Raw genomic sequence first — 18,405 nt, forward strand, 5'->3', positions numbered from 1 at the left:
TGCTGCCTGTGTGGCTCGATCCCAAAGTCAGTGGGAGCTTTTGTGACTGAGGTTGACATAGTTCATGCCAGGATTTCAGTCCCGCACACAAGCAGGAGCTTAGCTGAAATATTTAGTTTGAATGCTCAGCCTCTGAAGTCATCTGAGGGCCAGGGACACTTCCTGGGGCTGATTTGGACCTTTAGCAGGGGTGGCTTTCCAGAGCTCTTTTCATTGTCTGCAGATCCTGCCTCCAGCTTTCTGGTAACCCAGATCTACAGGGACAGCAGCAGCCTCTGCTTTAAGTCCTGTTGTGACAGAGATTTGGGATGGCTCCCATGATAAGTGATCTGTGCACAGCAGTAATTCAGGAGTGAGGTAGCTGGGCAGAGAGGTGTCCTATACGCTCTACTACTTTTTGGGCTTCTTTGAGTTCATGCTTGTATTTTGGTCTTGAGGGAAGCAGAGGACTCATGGCACTTGCAGCTTCCCAGGGAAAGGCCTCTTTCTGTTGTACCAGACCTATCCTCTGGCTCCTTATTTTTCCCGTCTTCAGCAGCTTAATACAAGGTGTGCTAGAGCCTTGTGTTCCAAGCTGTCTCTCCACTGACTCCTTACAGCATCCTTCCTCTGGTACTGCACTAGGGAACTGCATCCTTGGGGTCAGTAGGAATAAGAGGCTGCCTGCAAAACAACAGCAGCATTCCCAGAGTGATTTGTGTCAGCTGAAGTGCAGCCTTTGGATTTTTACAGAAGGCACAATTTCTTAGAAGCTGCCCCAAACTCAATGTCAGCTATAACCCCTCAACAGCGTCACTGCAAATTCCAAATGCCACGTGTTCAGGATGAGGGCTGCACTGTTTCAAAGGAGCTGGCTTGCTCTCTCGTGTTTGTCCAAGCATGACTGAGCAGGAAAGTGCTTTCAATAAAAACTTTGTAGAGAGGTTGTTTTGGAGGGTTTGTTCATCTGCTTAAAATGAAGCTTCTGGTTAAGAATAATGCATTGAAAACAGAGCCATGTTTTGGCTGCTACCCAAAGCTGAGCAGTCCTTCCAAACAGTGAGTATCCTCTCATGCTGATCTGGACTCTGACTTTCCACCACTGAGTGGGAGCTTCCCCATCCAACCAAGTTATGGCTTGAGGATCATACATGATCCTCAACATGAGGATCAGGACCTGGAGCTTTAAGAATTGGGTCACAACAACTGTATGATAACTTAGCACCCAGTCAGTACACATTGTAAAACTCAGTGTCTAGGAGGAAGTGATCCACAGAAGGAGGGGGAAAAAAACAGAAGAACCCTAAACAAATGTGCTGACAGAGCATGAGTACTACCTCTTGTACATAAGGCTGGGAGTAACATCAGAGTGCAGTGGGATATCCACGCAGGAGGAGACCTTCCAGGATGGTAAGTACATTTGTCATCATCTTGAGAGAGCTGGGGAGTGGCTGTGAGAAGAATGTACCTTGTTCATCTGAGGAACTTCCAACAGCTCCTGGGGTGGATTTTGTACAGTGAAAAATCACATTCTTGTGTTTGAAAGTCAGTCTGACACGATTTGTTGCTGGTGGAGACATGAGGTACCAAGAGGTATTTCAGAGGCAAGGAGAAAGCAACCTTAATGTTATAAAAATCAGTGTCCTGTGGGTACTCACCAGACTGGCATTAGCTGGTGTCCCAGCCTGTGAAGCAGTGCTTAATAGTGCTTAAATTTATTGCTCTTGGATGAACTTCAGGCATTGACACTGGCAGCTGGTAGAGCGCTGAAAGCTTCGAGGGAGATGCAGTTAATTGCTGACTAGCTACAATATTATTCTTAGGAATTCTGGTTGCGTCTGTGATGTTTCCCTTCTTGAAAACGAAACTGTTTTAAAGCAGTTCTCACAACTTCTGTACAGCAGGTGGGACTCATCACCAGTCAAAGACATCGAGAAGGGCTTTGTTTGAACAGAATGGTAGATGATTCTATCACAGCACATACCAAATCTGCTCACCTTTGTATTTTAAGAAAAACGCTGCTTTTGGAAGACATTTTGTAATTGTTGCGGAAAAAGAGAAGTGAAACAAGTTGTTTCTGGTAAACTCCATCCATCTGAGGCCGTCATGTGGCTCTAAAAGCACAGCCACCTGCAGTTTCTTACCAAGACACCGCCTGGGTCACTAGATGTGACTTTGGGAGCCAGAGGGACAAGGCAACTCCTTTCAGCTCCAGTTCTGTGATGAGAAGCACCCGTGGTGGCTGTTTGTTCCAGGCCAGCCCTGACTGGGACAGCTGTGTCAAAGCCACAACTCTGGAGTGTGACCTGCACCCTCCGTGGCTCTCCTGGCCCAGCCTAAAGGGCTGCTGCTATTTGTCAGATGCCTTTCTCCTCCTCCTTTAAAATACCTTTGCCTCACTTTCCTACCCAAATCTTTCACATCTTCTCTCCTGCTCTCTCTTCCCTTTCTTCTCACTAAGATTTTGGGATTGGAATGTGACCACTTCCTCTCATGTGTGTTGCTGTCACACACCTTTCTCTGTGTGGTGGGTTATACCCCCAATGGCTTGGGCTGTCAGCTCTTTGGGGTAAGACAGTAGGTCTTTATAAAAACATGAACTGGGATTTCAGAGGTATGGGAATGGCCAACTGTCCTTCACTGCTGGCAGCCACTCCATTTGTAACTATTTCTAGTGTCAAAGCTTGCAGCTGAGCCTGGGGTAGAATACAGAAGTGGCAGCAAAAAGTGTGAGTAAAACTGCTTTGGGAAGTGGCCCTTGCTATGGTGATTACAGCTGATAAAACAAGCAGGTCCTGAAATGGAAACATGGCTTTCTTCTATGTAGCTCCAGTGTGCTTTCAAAGCAGGAGTGTTTGTATGTTTTCTTCCCCCTCCACCTTTTCCATCTTTGTCATTCTCTCTTGTCTGCTCTTTTACCACAGGCCCTCCCTTTCCACATCCCTCTCTGTGTTCCCCAAGTCACTGTTTCAGAGCCACCTCCCTTGTCCTCCAAGACATCCTCCACCTCTTTGGTCAAGCCCCACCAGTGCCTGTGAGTCGAGTCCCACAGGAAGCCCTTGTGGCTGTGTCTGGGCAGTGCCCAGCCCCTGCCTGTTCCATGCAGCCACAGCATCCATACAGAACGGTGGAGTGGGCAGGAAGCAGCAGGGAATGTGTATGGCCATGCTGCTTTGCTGCTGGGGGAGGCCAGACACCATAAGCCCACCCAGTTCAGGTGACAACAGCTGTGAACACATGGGACAAGTCTGGCAGGATCTTTCCTACGTAAAACTTGAGTGTGGCACCCACAGAGCAACTCCATATCCAAGGACACTGCAGCAGGCTCATCCTCCAGGCTACAAATGCCCAGAGGCTCAGGGGGCAGAAGCAGTTGTTCAGGGACTGGGCAGGTGGTGTTATCATCTGGTAGCACCTTCTGAGATCTGCTGTGCCCCAGGATCTGCTTCTTGCTTCTGAGAATCAAATGTGTCATCAGGTTCCTGTGGTGTAAATTCAACTCTGCCAATGCAGGGATGATTCATGACCCACTGGGCATGTGTCAAGTTTTTGAGAAGGTAAAATAGGCAAGTGCCCACTCCCCCTGTCTGGCCATCTGCTGTCATATTGGCATATTTTGGTTCTTGCTCTTATGGTTGCCTCTGCTGGTGGTATCACAAGATTGGACACATGCTGCCTGAGAAGGAAAAGAAGATAACTTATTTTCTAGAGTCATGACTGCAACAGGGGAGTTTTTATTTCAGCCTGGTTCCTGTGCCCTTAACAGAGTGACTTCTGGAAGAGACACTGGCATTGAAGACAACTCACAGGCACAGGAAGAGAGAAGCCTGACAGAGTCACACGCAGGATGAGACTGATGCTGCACACTATCACCCACTGCTTCTGCATTTAATTACTGCTTGTTGGCAAATATGTTCGCTTGCAATAGGACAAAAGTGGGTGTTGAAGGATGGCTGGAAGAGGCAGTGATGCAGTTGTTTACACATTAATTACTGCAGGGATTTTTGTTTGTAAACAGCACTGGGGAAAAACTGTGGCTACACGTCTCTCTGTCACTTTGGAATCTGTTAATGTCACTCAAGACCCATAACACAGGGAGGATGTTGCACAGATCCATACTCAAACCTCAGAGCGCTGTGTAAAGCAGTGGCAGTAACCTGCACTTTTTGTCTGTAATTGGCTGTACACAAATGTTGTCATAAAGCTTTATTTTTCCCCTTGCATACATTTCTGTTTTGCAGATTGTGAAAAAAGCATTGAAAACATCCCTGATGTTTAATGAGTCCTCCAACATGAAATCAGGCGTGAACAATCAAAAAGACGTCAAAACGGTAATTACTGGGATACACCACATTTGCTTACAGGAGCTGAGATTGTGTTGACATTTCTGAAAAGAAATAACAGGTTAAGAAGAATTATTTTATTGGCCATTTTAGAAATCTGTGTAGGTTTCAATCCTATTTGTAAACAAGTGAGTGACAAAACCCTCATTGATTTATCTGGTAGACTGATCAAACCTTGCCCAGAGGGAGTAATTTGGAGATAAATCCTGCAGCTCCGTCTGGCTCAGGACAAGGAAACCATGCTCGTACAAACAGCCTCACTGCCACCATTGGCACAGCATTTATTCATGTATTCATCTGTTCATTTATTCAGGTGCCCAGAGTGCCTGGACATCACAGTGAGTAGCATGGTGTCAGCCGTGATGTGACTTCACAATAGATTTCTTACCTTAGAAATGTCTTCTAAAACCTGTTTAAGTCCTGCTAATGTGTTCATGAAATACAGAAACTGTTAAAAATTGGTGAGATTTTTTTTTTTTTTGTGGTGAAGTGGAGAACAAGCCAGAGGGCAAAAATTTAAGTAGATAGTTTAAAAATTATTATTTCATTCAAAACAAAAAAACTGCCTGAAATCGATATCAGCATGGTAGATTTTAAGAAAAAAAGAAAAAAAGAGAAAATTAAAAGCAGTAAACGTTATCCACATAGAAACTGAAATAGAAACTTTCAGAGGCAAGTGGTTTCTGCGTGGTTTCCCCATGTGCCCTTTTGGGAGCTCAGATTTATGGCTACAGCCTCATGATCACCTCAGACTCGGTTCTCCTGCCTGGAAGCTCAGAAGCTCAAGTGGGTGTTGCCTATCACAGGCTGGTGGATGGCTCCAGCTCCCAAGAACTGCCATGGGGAGCCAGACATGATAATGGAGGGAAATACATCTACATGTATGGCTGGCTGTCTTTTCCTGCTCAGTAAAGGGCAGCATTTAGAGCCTGGTGCTATAATTTTCAGCATGTGAGTGGCTGGACTCCAGATCTGAAGCTACCAGGTAACCAGGCTACTTTTTTTTTTCCCATCTACATTCAGGAAAATAAATGAAAGTGCAGCAAAAGGGAAATGAAACTAACTTACCACACTAGAATGACATGGGAAAACAGTTCACATGGATAAATGAGATTTGTGTAGTTTCAGTTAAGGGAGGTTTAAGACAAAACCAGAACATGTTCAGAAAACACAAAGTATCTTTCTCCCTCTGACACTTTCTGAACCGTTTTTATAGCCCTGACAACACAAACTTCCTTTTTAATGGTAACGCTTGGCTTAATCCCACAGCTAATCTTGTGTTAGGAATTGCCTCATTTTGATTTTGGTAGAAATTTGGTTGAACATCCATTGGTCCTGTGCTAAAATAATTCTAATCAATGTCAAATTAATCACAAAATTTGTGAAAAAAACAAGGGATTGATACGTTGGCAGAAAAATATTAAATAAAAAAATGGAACTAAAATAATGGTATTCACATAAATCAATATATTTCCATTTCCAAATTTTCTTTTTTTTTTTTTTTTCCAAAATTCCAAACTTTATTTGATTATATCGCCTTTCAAAAGTGTTTGTTCCATTTGGTTCTCTGATTTCAAGACTTCATTCCCTTCCTTTCAGGAAAGGGAATGAAATCTTGACATTTCTATGAGGATCAATTGGGCAAGCTTTGGTCCATTTCCCTGCACTTCATGTCATTCAATTGGCTTTTATTGTTTTCACTTAGTTTCAGAATTTTCTCTGTTTTTTAGTATTTCATTTCTTCAGTTTCTTCTCCTGTCTCTTTGTTCACTTTTCTTCCCTGATTTTGGGATTTCAGTGTGAATAATTTTGGCAAGTTTTGGTTCTTTTCTCTGCACCTCATTTAAGTTTAAAGGGACCTTTTAAAGGTCATCTAGTCCAACCTCCCTGCTGAGAGAAGGGACATATTCAGCTAGATGAGGTTTCTCTGCCCTGTCCAAGCAGACCTTGAACAGCTGTTCCTCACTTTCAGTGCTGCATCTAAGAACAATGTCTGGCAGTAGCTGCAAACAGATCTGCTATTCAAAGACTGTGATTTATTCACAGGTAATCATCCATTAGCTGGTTATCTTGGTGATCACTTAAATCTTCTCCTCTGTGGGTTCTGTTCTAGTTTCAGATCTTAGGGGCAATTTTGACGCTTGGTCTTGTCCTGATGGCTGTTTACTTCATGAGTGTGGACAGCACAGTTGATGCTAACGAAGAAGCAGCAGTTGTCAGCATTTACAGAAAGGTGGAGGAGGAAGAAGGACTCTACAGAGACCTCCCAGAGGAAGAAGGACTCTACAGAGACCTCCCAAGAGCCACAATAACTGAGGAGGGCACCAAGAGGTCCAATGACTCCTGCAGGTGAGTCAGGTTAGATGGCACATGGAAAAGCCATCACCAGATGGAGAAATAGTTACAGTACTGATAATGTCAGGATGGGTTTTATTCTCTTCCCACTCTATCATAAGTGATGAAGCACACTAATTTGGGAAGAGGGGGGTGCTGTTTAGGCACTGGGTATTTGGTAGTTGCCTGCTGTGAGGGGCAGCGTCACAGCTCCTCTCACAGTCCTGCACTTGTGCGTCCATCTCAGCTCGGTTGCTCCTCTGGCACCTCCAGCCATCCTCCTTTTGTGTCAGCAGAGTGACCAGCTGGCAGAGCAGCCTTTCTCAGAGGCTGCAGGGGCAGGGAATGTCTGTGCTGGGAGAGGGTGAAGAGGGTACCCAAGCAACATCCAGTTCTGGGAGTTTGCTTTTCTCCATATCATAGGCATGGCAAAATAAAAAGCTCACCATGGCTACTGAGAAACCATTCTGCTGAATTTGAGAGGCCACTGGACAACAATATAAATCTGGCTATAAAAATTAGGGGTAGAAAGCACTTCCAGCCTGTTTGTCCAGCTCATCTTGTTTGCTGTGGAGGTTGACACCCAGCAGGGCCAGCTGTGTGGCCTGACAAGTGCTTGGTGTCCTGTTGGGGTCACAGTCACTTGCTTCACAATACAAAATTGCCATTGCAGCTTTGAACTTGTGGAAAATGTTCCTTATGACTTACCCTTCGAGATAAACAGCACCGCAGCCAAACCCTTGTACCAAGCCTGGATGAGACTGCTTGATCTAGCCCAGGAAAAAGTTTATGTGGCTTCTTACTATTGGTCTCTTACTGGGAAGGATATCAGTGTCAACGACTCCTCCTCCAAGCGGGTAATGTAAAATCAACAAGCACAACTTTGGTTTTTTATCTCATGTACATGTGGCAGAGGGCAGGTTGGCTGTGTGGTCTGTCTCCCAGAGACATTGCTTGACTCCTCCTGCGAATCCAGGAAGGTTTTCCATGCTGTTCTGAAGCAACACTCCAACTTTCCTCCTTCAATCAAGTTAGGCTGAAATGGGTGAAATTTCTGACCTTCCTTGTGCTGGGATTCTCATTAGTAACACTGAATTTGCATGGATCTTACTACACTTTCTCTAACAAAATATAAAAAATACCGATGTGCCACACAGGGTGAAGATATTCTGCAGAGGTTTGAGAGGCTACTCGCAGAGAACGTCTCTTTGTATATTGCAGCAAGTTCACCAACTCTGGCTACAAAATCAACAGACCTTGAGCTTTTAGAGAAAAAAGGTAATTATTTCCCTTCAGTGATCCATTCAGAGCTTCTGTATCGCAAAAAGGCATCTGGGGAAACTGTTTCTCCAAGGTCTGTTCTGGTGTGGTGCTTACATGGATTCACAGCACTGTCTGCTCACTAGTTCATGCTTTCTTTCTGTGTTTCCATGCTCTTTAGGATTTTCTGAAACTTCACATTTTGAATATTTTATTTCAAGTTACTGTGTTCCCAGGAATGTGTGCTTGTGAATTTTGGTAGTTGTTACTGCCTGCAAGAGTCAGACATGCAGATGTGTTCTGGGTGTCCATGCTACATCTAAACTCTTTTTTCCCCTCCCCATCTTTCTTCAGGGGCTCATGTGAAAAAGATTGATTTTGGACGTTTGACAGGGGGAGTGTTGCATAGCAAATTCTGGATAGTAGACATGAAACACATATATATTGGTAGTGCAAACATGGACTGGAGATCTTTATCTCAGGTAACCTCTGCTGCTACATATTCAAAAATCTGGGGGAAAATTCATGTTCTAGCAGATAACAGAGAAAAAATTGTAATAGTGTAAAATATTGTCAAAGCAGAAGAAACAGCAAAGAAAGCCCTGGAGGTGACTCATTCTGGGGCTGTGACACAGCTTGCTCTCTTTGCAGGTGAAAGAGTTTGGTGCTGTGATGTATAACTGCAGCTGTCTGGCCAAAGACCTCTGGAAAACATTTAGTACCTACTGGGATGTTGGATATCCTAACTCTACCATCCCATTCCCTTGGCCTCTTAATTATTCTACCCACATTAACAATCATCGGCCTCTGGAAGTAGAATTTAATGGAATCTTGACAGAAACCTATTTTTCTGTAAGTATGTTTGAAAACAACATGACAGATTGTAAACTGTTGAAGGATTGAGCAGGAAAGTTTCTTCAGTAGTCCTCCTCAGCTGCTTGTGTTCCAGGTGGATAAGATTTTGTTCCTTAGGTTTCTCTGGACCTATTCAAAGAATAGGGATAGAATAGGGATAAACCCAGCATTAGCTGTCAAATTGTATGGCAGGAATAGTGTGCAGGTCTCTTCTAATCACCTGTAGGCTCAATATATCAGTAATTATCTGACCCAGAAGGATATGGAAAGTATGAGGAAAGATGGTGGTCCATCTCAAGAGCTTTGTAATATTTTAATGAAAACTAGACAGATTTAAACATAAATGAATTTCAGTCTGAGAGGAAAAAAAAAAATAAAATTGCTTAGCTATGTGGTTGTTTTTTGTTTTTTTTTACAGGCCTCCCCTCCAGCATTTTGTCCAGAAGGTCGCACCCATGACCTCTATGCTATACTCAGTATTATCAGCCAGGCACAGAAGTTTGTCTATGTTTCTGTTATGGAATATTTCCCTACCAGCCGTTTTGTCCTTCCAAAAAGGTACAACTTTAACCCTGAGCAGATCAGTTACTTTTACTATTTAAAGAAAAAAATATGTGATCCCCCTCCTTCTGCAATGAAAATATTCAGAGTGGAGAGAATTGAGGCTTTGCTCTGCATTCACAACCATTCCCTAGACTGTGCCTCTCAGGTCCCAAGGGACAGGATGAGAGGAAATGGAAAAGTTGTGCCAGGGAGTTGTGCTTTTACTTTTGAAGAATCTTGACTTGCTGCTCTGTTTCCTGCTTGATGAACTTGACACATAGTTTAGAGGGTGGTTCTTGACTCTCCTGACCTTTGCAGTGAGAGCTGGAACAGCCTCTAAAATAAACTTTTGGGTTTTTTGTTTGGGTGTAGGTGTTTTTCTGGTTGTTGTTGTTGGGTTTTTTTTGGTTGTTGTTGTTTGGTGGTTTGGTTTTGTTTTTAATAATTCCATCTAAGTTCCAGCAGCAGCTTCAGAGAAAAGTGGTGACTTGGAGTAATCACAGAGTCATAGAATGGTCTGGGTTACAGACCACCTCATTCCTCCCCTCCTGTGCCATGGGCAGGGTCACCTTTCACTAGACCAGGCTGCTCAAACCCCATCCAGCCTGGCCTTGAGCCTGTGTGTGGTGAACCACTGCCATGGCCCCAGACTCTGCCCAAGGTCACAGCAGAACTATGCACATCAACCCAACCCTGAACAGCACAGAAAGTTAGTCAGTCATGGGGCAGCACTAAGACTCCCAAATCCTCTTAGATATGCTCGAATTAGGATGTTTACATGCAACCAAGTGCTCTGAATTATCTGCTTAAAACATTTCTGAGTTTTCCAACCATCTAAATAATCTGAGAAAGCTCAAGTGAAAGAATTCTGTACAACATGGCTTGTTGAACAGTGTAAGCTGTAGGCTGTCATTTAGCCAGAATGATACCATGCCTTATGTCCTCTGTCACAAATGGGTAAAGCCTCTGTTGTTCAGCAGGGGCATAGGTGTGTTATGGGGGAGATTTTAGGATAATAGAGAGACACAGATAATTCTACTGTCCAAGAAACAAAATCTTGAGACTAGCTTCTGCTTGGAGGATATATTTAATAAATCAAACAGCTCAGAGGTTTTTTGGTTTCTATGTAGTATAGTTGAGTCTCTGGGTTTCTCATCTTCTGATTTTAGCCAAGAGTATATTCCCAGAAAGTCTCTTTTTCCCCTTAGGATTGAATGCATTAATACTCCTTATTCTTCATCTGAAAGCTTAATCCACAGTTTGTGACATCTAGGACTGATCAGATGCAAACAAGAGTTTGAGAGGCCCAGGGAAAGTGGTGCAGGGCCTCGGGCTATCTCCACAGCAACCAGCTGTAGTGCCATGAATTGAAGCTGATTAGTTCAGGTTAGGCTCCTCCAGCAGCTGAGGCAGAGGGAACAAAGCTGCTGTCTAATCCCTGAGTGTTAATCAACTAGAAACTGATATATTTAAAAAAATTAAACCATTCAAAAATTACATTTCAAATAGCATGATTTTCCAAGCTTTTCAGGATCTATAAGTCAAGCCTGAGCCACAAACCTGAGTCAGGCCATTGATTGCAGTAGGATGATGCAGTGGGGAGGATTAGAGAATTCAGGCCTTTGTACATAAAACCAAAAGGATTAAATTAGGCAAATTAATTCATCATTGCTCATGGGACTGTGAGCAAATGCTGGACCTCTCTCTGTATCAGCCCACCAATCTGTAGTAAACATGCTCATTTCCCTCTGTGCAGCATTTGTTAGTATCTGTGGAATGAAAATGCCATGTGGGTGTTTGGAGTTACCAGCCCTGGGATGCACATTGTCCAGCTCTTAGTGTTGTGTAGCTGGGTGAAGGATGTTAAAAATGTTCCCCATAGCTACTGTCAACACAAGTGCCAGGAAAACAGATTTTCCCATGTTCAGGGAACACGTTCAGGGAACATGGAGAGCACAGCTGTGTCCATTACCTTGGACACACACAATGAGGACAGGGAGGGGTAGGGAGGGATAGAGTCTGCCCAGGCTGGCTGATGGCACAAGACCACTGCAGACATTTGAAACAGTCTCCAGGGGGTGAAAAAGCCATATTCTGAAAAATGGTTCTTAGACTTTTCTCTGGGCTCTGCATTGCCCTTTCTACTCTGTGCTGTATGAACTGGCTTTGCCCTGGAGTTGCTATTGTTTTCTTTGGTTCCCTAAGGAGATGAGCATGGTGGCACCATGCTGTGCATGTATCTGTGTATGTGCACTTTACTTAGCTTTAAACTTTTGCATGAATTTCACCCCAATTTGGCAGAGTCTGGAGGTCCCAAAACACATTCTGTGAAAAGAACAGACTTGGTAGAAGGCAGAAACCTTGTTTGTACCTCCAGGGAAACCACAAGTGCTTCACTTACTAGACATCAGAACTCCCATCTGTGCACCATCACTCATAGTCTCAGTTTAACGTCACAGCTTTCTAGTGAACTGTTTAAATAATATAATAAAATAATATATATCCCTTCTTGCACACACCTCCTTTCCTGCAGATACTGGCCAGCCATTGACAACGCCCTGAGACGTGCGGCTTTCAACCACAGAGTGCAAGTCCGGCTTCTGGTCAGCTGCTGGGCATACACTGACCCAGCCATGCTCCACTATCTGAGGTCCCTGCGTGCTCTCAACAACCCACATGTCTACATCAGTGTTGACGTGGTATGAATAAGAAACCTGATTTTGGAAAGACAGCTTGAGGATAAGGCGCCACACTGATTTTTGAGACTTTGGCTGCTGTTTGTGTGTACAGATATTAGCTTTTGGAGAAGTGGGTTGTCTGTTTTTGCAGTCACTGCTTCCCATTTTTGTGAAAATAAGGCTCAATAAATAATCTTTGAGGAAGCAGCTTTTTCAAGCTACTAGTGATATCAGGTATGTGCCTGGCTGTGGCACTTGAGACATTATCCTGGCAGTTTCTTTTGCTGAGCACTGTAACAGTTAACAATTCATATGATAACTTAGTGCTCCTTTTCCTGCATGGAATATGTTAAATCAGTCTAATTGCTATCAGTTTTTTAAAACTGAGAGCTCGGCTGTCTGCCTATACAAATAGATCTATTCTTGAACACCAAATATTGCACTCAGGCCAAAGGCATTAGGCTGGAATGCATCAAGTGGAGTGGGGATGGTGTGGATGCTCCCAACATGATCCAGTAATCACAACAGAGAGGTATCACAGAAGGAGGAATGAGTTTCAGAAAAAAAAAATTAAAGGGAAATGTAGATTGTAGGAGAAATGTAGATTGTAGGAGTTAACACAAAAAGTTAGGCATTATAGTTGCCTGCAGTACCCCTCGTGTCTGTGATCAGCCCATTCTCGCACAAAATAAGAGCAGCAATCAGTGGGAAATGCAGATCTATTAAACAGCTGCCTAAAACTGCATTTAATTGTCTGCCCTGTAATGATAATAGCTGTGCCACTAATGGAACATTGTGAGGCAAACATTATCTGTATCTGATCTCAATTGCTTATCCAGTTTATGTATAGTGGAAGTATTATTTGCTAGTTTTCTTGGATAGGAATAAAATCTCTTCTATGGTCTATTCAATTACAGAGTGCAGTATGTTCTCCTCTGTTCTTCCCATACTCTTCTATTCTTTGAAACTATAGAAAACATGCACTATCCTATCATGAAGTCTGTTCTTCACCCTAGGATTTGTGTTAATATTTTTAATTTTTCTCCCTCCAGAAACTCTTCATTGTTCCCGTTCTGAATCATACAAACATTCCTCATGGGAGAGTGAATCACAACAAATACATGGTGACTGATAAAGTAGCCTACATTGGTATGTATTCCATTATTCCAAATACTTTATCTCCAGATCTACTGGACTGAGACTGAGACAGGATCAGCTGCAATACCAAAAAATACCTCATTTTGCCATACAAAACAAAGTCTGTCCTAGGTAAAGAGGTACAGATGTGAAGGGGAGATGGTAATGTAGGTCAAGTTCAGTAAGAGATTATTTCACATGATTGTGAACCATTAGAACAGAGCATGACAAGGCTGAGTGCACAGCCTGTGACAATTTCAAGCAGTGGGAATTTCACAGCCTGTGTGCTCAGAACGACACAGCGATAGCTGGTGCTCCAGTACACAACATTATCGTGCTTTAATAAAAAGGAGCTGCTGGGAGGAATTAATTCTATGCACTGTTTGCTGAACAGAACTCTAGGAAATGAGAAAACAGTAATGTCAACTGTGTGCTGTTCCTGAAAGCCAGGATGGTGTTTACATTTCACTCTCTTATTAGGAACCCTCAAAAAAGGGGATGCGAAAGTGCATCCTCCCAGCAATGCACACCAGCAAATAGCCTGATCTTCCAGCTGGCTGAGGGTTTACAGCTCCAATTGCCTTCAATACTTTAATAACTTGTTTTATACTTGAAGGCATATATGCAGATAATTTGTTTTCATGCCTAAGCACCTTCTGGGAATTGACAGATTTTTCTGGCTAAGGCGATCACGAGGGGAAGTGCGTAAGTGATGAAATGTGTATTTTTTCACAGGGCTTGATTTTCTGAATTGGGGTAGCTTTGGAGAGAGCCCTAGACAATGTCTACAGCTGGATTCCCAGCTTTGCCTGGTTTAGAAGCAGGTTTTACATGTCAAGCTCAGAACAGCTCCCAAGGGTTTATTGATCAAGAGTCCAGTTTCTCCTTTTGTTTTCCTTTAACAAGTGAAAAGAATTAAGTCTATTAAAGACTTTTTTCTTTAAACACAGAAACCCATGTCAAACACTGTCTTTTATCCCTCTTAATACTCAAATATTGCACTTTATTACCATGTTTACGAGTAGATTTGTGCATTCTGTCACAGGCTGTAATGAATCAGAAGGTTATGAACCTTCAGGGTTGCAGTTAATACCAAGTTTTCAAAACCTGAGATCTGGCATGAGAAGGAGGTGACCTGATTTTTGCTGCTTCTTTGGTCCTAATGAGATTTGCAGTCATAGAGCAAATCAACAAAGCCCAGAGATCAAACAAAACACTGGGAAATGAACCTTTTCTAATCAGCTACTTTTCCATTGCATAGGGACTTCCAATTGGTCAGAAAACTATTTCACTGATACAGCTGGTGTGGGACTAATTATCAAACAGAATTCGACCAACCTGCAAAGTAGGCAACAACCTATCCAGGAGCAGCTGAAAGAGCTTTTTGATCGAGACTGGAATTCCAAATACGCGGTGGATCTGGAAGATGTGCAGGGACAGAAAGACTGTAACTGGGAGGCAGACCCTGAAGTGAACTGAAATGTACATTTAAAATAAAAACTAAAAAAAAATATTATTTGGATCTTGTTCATGTGCAAATCAAGGAACTCTCTTCTATTTGTCTTTGCCAGAGAAATCACTTTCTTGTGGCATCCACATTGAGGACATAAGAATTTCTGGTAGTTGACTCTACCTGCAAAACCATTAGTCAATGTGTGATGTTTGATTTTTTTGTGTGCTTACCTCATTGCAGGTATGTTGTATGACAAGCTGTCTGGCATTAGAGCAAACATCAGAGACAGAGATCATTATTGCTGTGCTATTTTATCTTTGGAAACCATGTATTTCAACCTAAATGTTCCATTAACAGTGTTTGCTTACATGTGTTTAAACATTTTTAATAAACTCCTGGCCACCTTAACATTTGAGCCATGTATGTGATCAACTACAATAGCAAGGGCAGATTTTTAAGAGCATTTAGAAATTAGAGATACAGGAAAATGCCTAAGTGTTGAGGCTAGCTGATAGAGATAAATGCCTGAGATTTAAACCTTGGGGCCAGTTTCCAACTTAGCTGCTTTGGAACCCCAAGTGCCTGGAGATGTTTGGATGTCTGGGTGTCTGTCTTGTGCATCAAGCAGGACAGGCAAGCAGGGCAAAGCTGCTACATGGGTGCTCTTGTGGCTAGGACATCCCACCTGCACTGAGGGCAGTGCTTGGAGAGCCTCCTCGCTCCTTCTGGGCTGCCCTGGTGCTGGCCCTGAGCAGTGTTGTGTCTCTGGTTGCCTTTCCTCCTGCAGTCACTCAGGGACCACAGCTGAGTCACCTGGTGCCTGATATCTGGATCCACCACAGCTCTGCCCTGAAGACTTTCTGAAGTGACAGGAAAGGAGAGCAGTGCTCCAGCTGTGCTGTGAGTGGCACTGGGCTGGAGCTCCATCAGCCTTGCCAGGGCTGTGCATACACAAAAATCCCCATGCAAATAAGGACTTTTAGAGGTGACTCCCATCAATGTTCCACTTTTTGGTTTCCAGGCTGCTCCTTAGCTATCTCTTCAGACACTTCCAAGATTCCTTGGAGTATCTTATCCATCATTACAAATCAATGTTTCTTGTTACTGTGGCAGTTTTTTACGACATGTAGTTACATGTACAGATATCACTGAAATTTTGGGAGTATTCACATACATGCCAAAGTATGGAGGAACATGCAGGCGCTTTTCATGCTCTCATCCCCTATTTCCTTACTAGAGTTAGCTTGAAAATCTTGGTGAGACATTACATCTTAAACCAACAAAACAGTTTTCTGTAGAGGCGTGCATTCCTCTAGATGGCACTCCAAGCTGTGTTTTTCTCTTTTGGCCAGGACAGATATTGCAGGAAAAAGAATATTTTCTCTTCTACTTGTGAACTCAAATCTGACAGTGCTGGATTAGTTGTTCAGTGGGACGGAGTTTCTGGACAAGCTGGCAGAATTTTCTTATCACCCTATAAACCTCAGATGGGTTAAGGTTTGGCTTATAAAAGAAAAATAGACACTTAGGAGAGTGCTATTCTATTTTCTCTACTGACATCACTGTTGGTTTTCCTCTACATATGGGGAGGTGAGAGGGGTTAATACAATGAACTGGATCTACAAGGAACTTGAGATTATTTCCCTGGTTTCTCGTGAGACTTTTGAAGCCCATTCACACCTTGATTCTTATTTACTTGTTTTCTATTAGAAAGGTAGAATATCATCTGAGTTATAACCAGGCTTTGAGTCTTGATTATTTTCCATTTATGAAACAGTGTTAATAATAGTCCTTATCCATTCATGTCTTACTTGTCTCTTTAATTTAGATTGTGATTTCTCCAAGTTAAGGACTATACCAAATGTAAGCTGGAGCCTCCACTGGTATTTATCAGCATCATTCTTGGGCAGATTGGCTATTAGGAAAAGATTCTTTACCCAGAGGGTGGCTGGGCACTGGAAAGGCTCTCCAGGGAAGCTATCACATCAAGAATCATTTGAACTACACTCTTGGACATGTGGTGTAATTCTTGGGGTTGTACTATGTAGTAAAGCTAGGAGTTAGACCTTGTGAGTCCCTTCTGACTCAGGATATTCTATCATTTTCTGGTCTGATGGCAGGCTGTTCAGATTTTGGTCAGTATTGGTTTATTCACGTCTAGAAAAAGGCTAAAAGCTAAAAGCTGGTTTATCTCCTGAGCATGGACACTCTCCTCTGGTCAGCTCATCTCAGGTACCTGTGTAATGAGGGAGTACAAGGTGTGTGAATTAGCTCTGCTCTGCTGGAGTGGCTTTCAGGAGGAGCTGCTGCACTGCTCTCCCAGCAGGATCACCTCTGGAAGCTCTTGGTTTGGTGCAGTGCCTTGTGGCTACAGTGCTGCAGCAGCAATGCAGATGACAGCAAGACAGAACCTAGCTGGCTCCATGGGTTGTGAGTACTGCCAAGACCACAAAGTCACCTTAGACATCAGACACCAGCTTGTTCCAAAAGCTTTAGTATTATCTGTTTAAATTTTCTCCTGCCATTACCCAAGATTTTCCTTTTCCAGTTGTTCCAGATAAAACATACATTTGATGCTTTCATCTAGGTACTAAAAAAACATTTCATCTACCATTTATGCTGTATCAGGATACACATAATTTCTTGGCAGTCATTAATATCTCCATAATTGCTAGAGGATAGCTCTTGGGTTGTGGGTGCTGACTCACAGACCTCTGCTCTCTACACAGGCCCAGAAAAGTCAGCTTTAGTTGCAGGGTGGCTTGTGGTGGTGCAGCTTCCTGAGGAGGGGAAGTGGAGAGGGAGGTGCCAGTTATTTCTTCCTGGTATCGAGTGACAGGATGTGTGGGAACAGTCCAAAGCTGCATCAGGGGAGGTTCATACTTGACACTAGGAAACATTTCCTTACCAAGAGAGTGGTCAAACACTAAACCAAACTGATCTTGAGAGGTGTTCAATGCCACAAGCCTGTCAGTGTTCAAGAGGCATTTGGACAATGCCCTTAATAATCCTAATGTTTTTCCTATGTTTTGGTCATTCCTAAAGTGGTCAAGCAATTGGACTGAATTGTTATTGTGAGCCCCTTTCAATTAACTATTCTATTCTCTTCTATTCTGAATGTCTTTAAAGTGAAACAGGATTAGATCAGAGATAAGGAAAGAATCTTTACTGTGAGGGTGCTGAGGCCCTGGCACAGATTGCCCAGAGAAGGCTGGGCTGTGGCTGCCCCATCCCTGGGAGAGTTTAAGGCCAGGCTGGATGGGGCTCTGAGCAAGCTGGGCCAGTGTCCCTGCCCATGGCAGGGGGTTAGAGCTGGGTGATCTTTAAGGTTCCTTCCTTCCCCTTAGCATTCTATGATTCTATGATGTAGAAATGAACATCCCAGTCTACATGTGGTTAGACACCCAAGCACATTTCACTTACAACCCATTTCCACAGTGTTTTGCTGTGTCTGCTTTCCTGTACTAAGTAGAATAAGGAGAAATATGGGATGGAAAAACAATGAAGCATGTCTGTACTTGTCATTCTGGAGAGAGGATCTTGTGAATGAAGTGGTGATTGCAGCCATCTTGGCCACAGAGACCACAAAGAAATTGAGTTTAAAATCTCTGCTGACAGGAGGAAAAGGGACAACAAAACTTCAGCTCTGGACAGGAGGAGAGCTGACTTCAAGTTGCTCAGGGAAGTAGTGAGTAAAGTCCTCTGGGAAAATGTTTTTGTGTTTGAGGGGATTCTCCTGCTTCTCTCTGTGCTGGGGCAGCTTCACCTGGAATCCTGTGGGCAGTTTTGGGTGCCACAACAAAAAAATTACATTTGAGAGCAT

General features: G+C 43.2%; 1 protein-coding gene across 1 annotated transcript; it reads left to right on the forward strand.

Annotated features, from left to right (window-relative positions):
* The first annotated feature begins 1,263 nt into the window (after nucleotides 1–1,263).
* On the forward strand, nucleotides 1,264–14,988 carry PLD4 (phospholipase D family member 4). Its single transcript, XM_058829495.1, has 11 exons — nucleotides 1,264–1,389; nucleotides 4,221–4,310; nucleotides 6,436–6,671; nucleotides 7,330–7,513; nucleotides 7,814–7,934; nucleotides 8,271–8,398; nucleotides 8,568–8,768; nucleotides 9,190–9,329; nucleotides 11,848–12,013; nucleotides 13,045–13,141; nucleotides 14,391–14,988. Exons 1-11 carry the CDS (start codon nucleotides 1,387–1,389, stop codon nucleotides 14,606–14,608), a joined length of 1,584 nt encoding a protein of 527 aa, XP_058685478.1. The 5' UTR covers nucleotides 1,264–1,386; the 3' UTR covers nucleotides 14,609–14,988.
* Nucleotides 14,989–18,405: the final 3,417 nt, after the last annotated feature.

Source organism: Poecile atricapillus, chromosome 1 (genome assembly GCF_030490865.1).
Source record: "Poecile atricapillus isolate bPoeAtr1 chromosome 1, bPoeAtr1.hap1, whole genome shotgun sequence".
NCBI classification, from domain to species: domain Eukaryota; kingdom Metazoa; phylum Chordata; class Aves; order Passeriformes; family Paridae; genus Poecile; species Poecile atricapillus.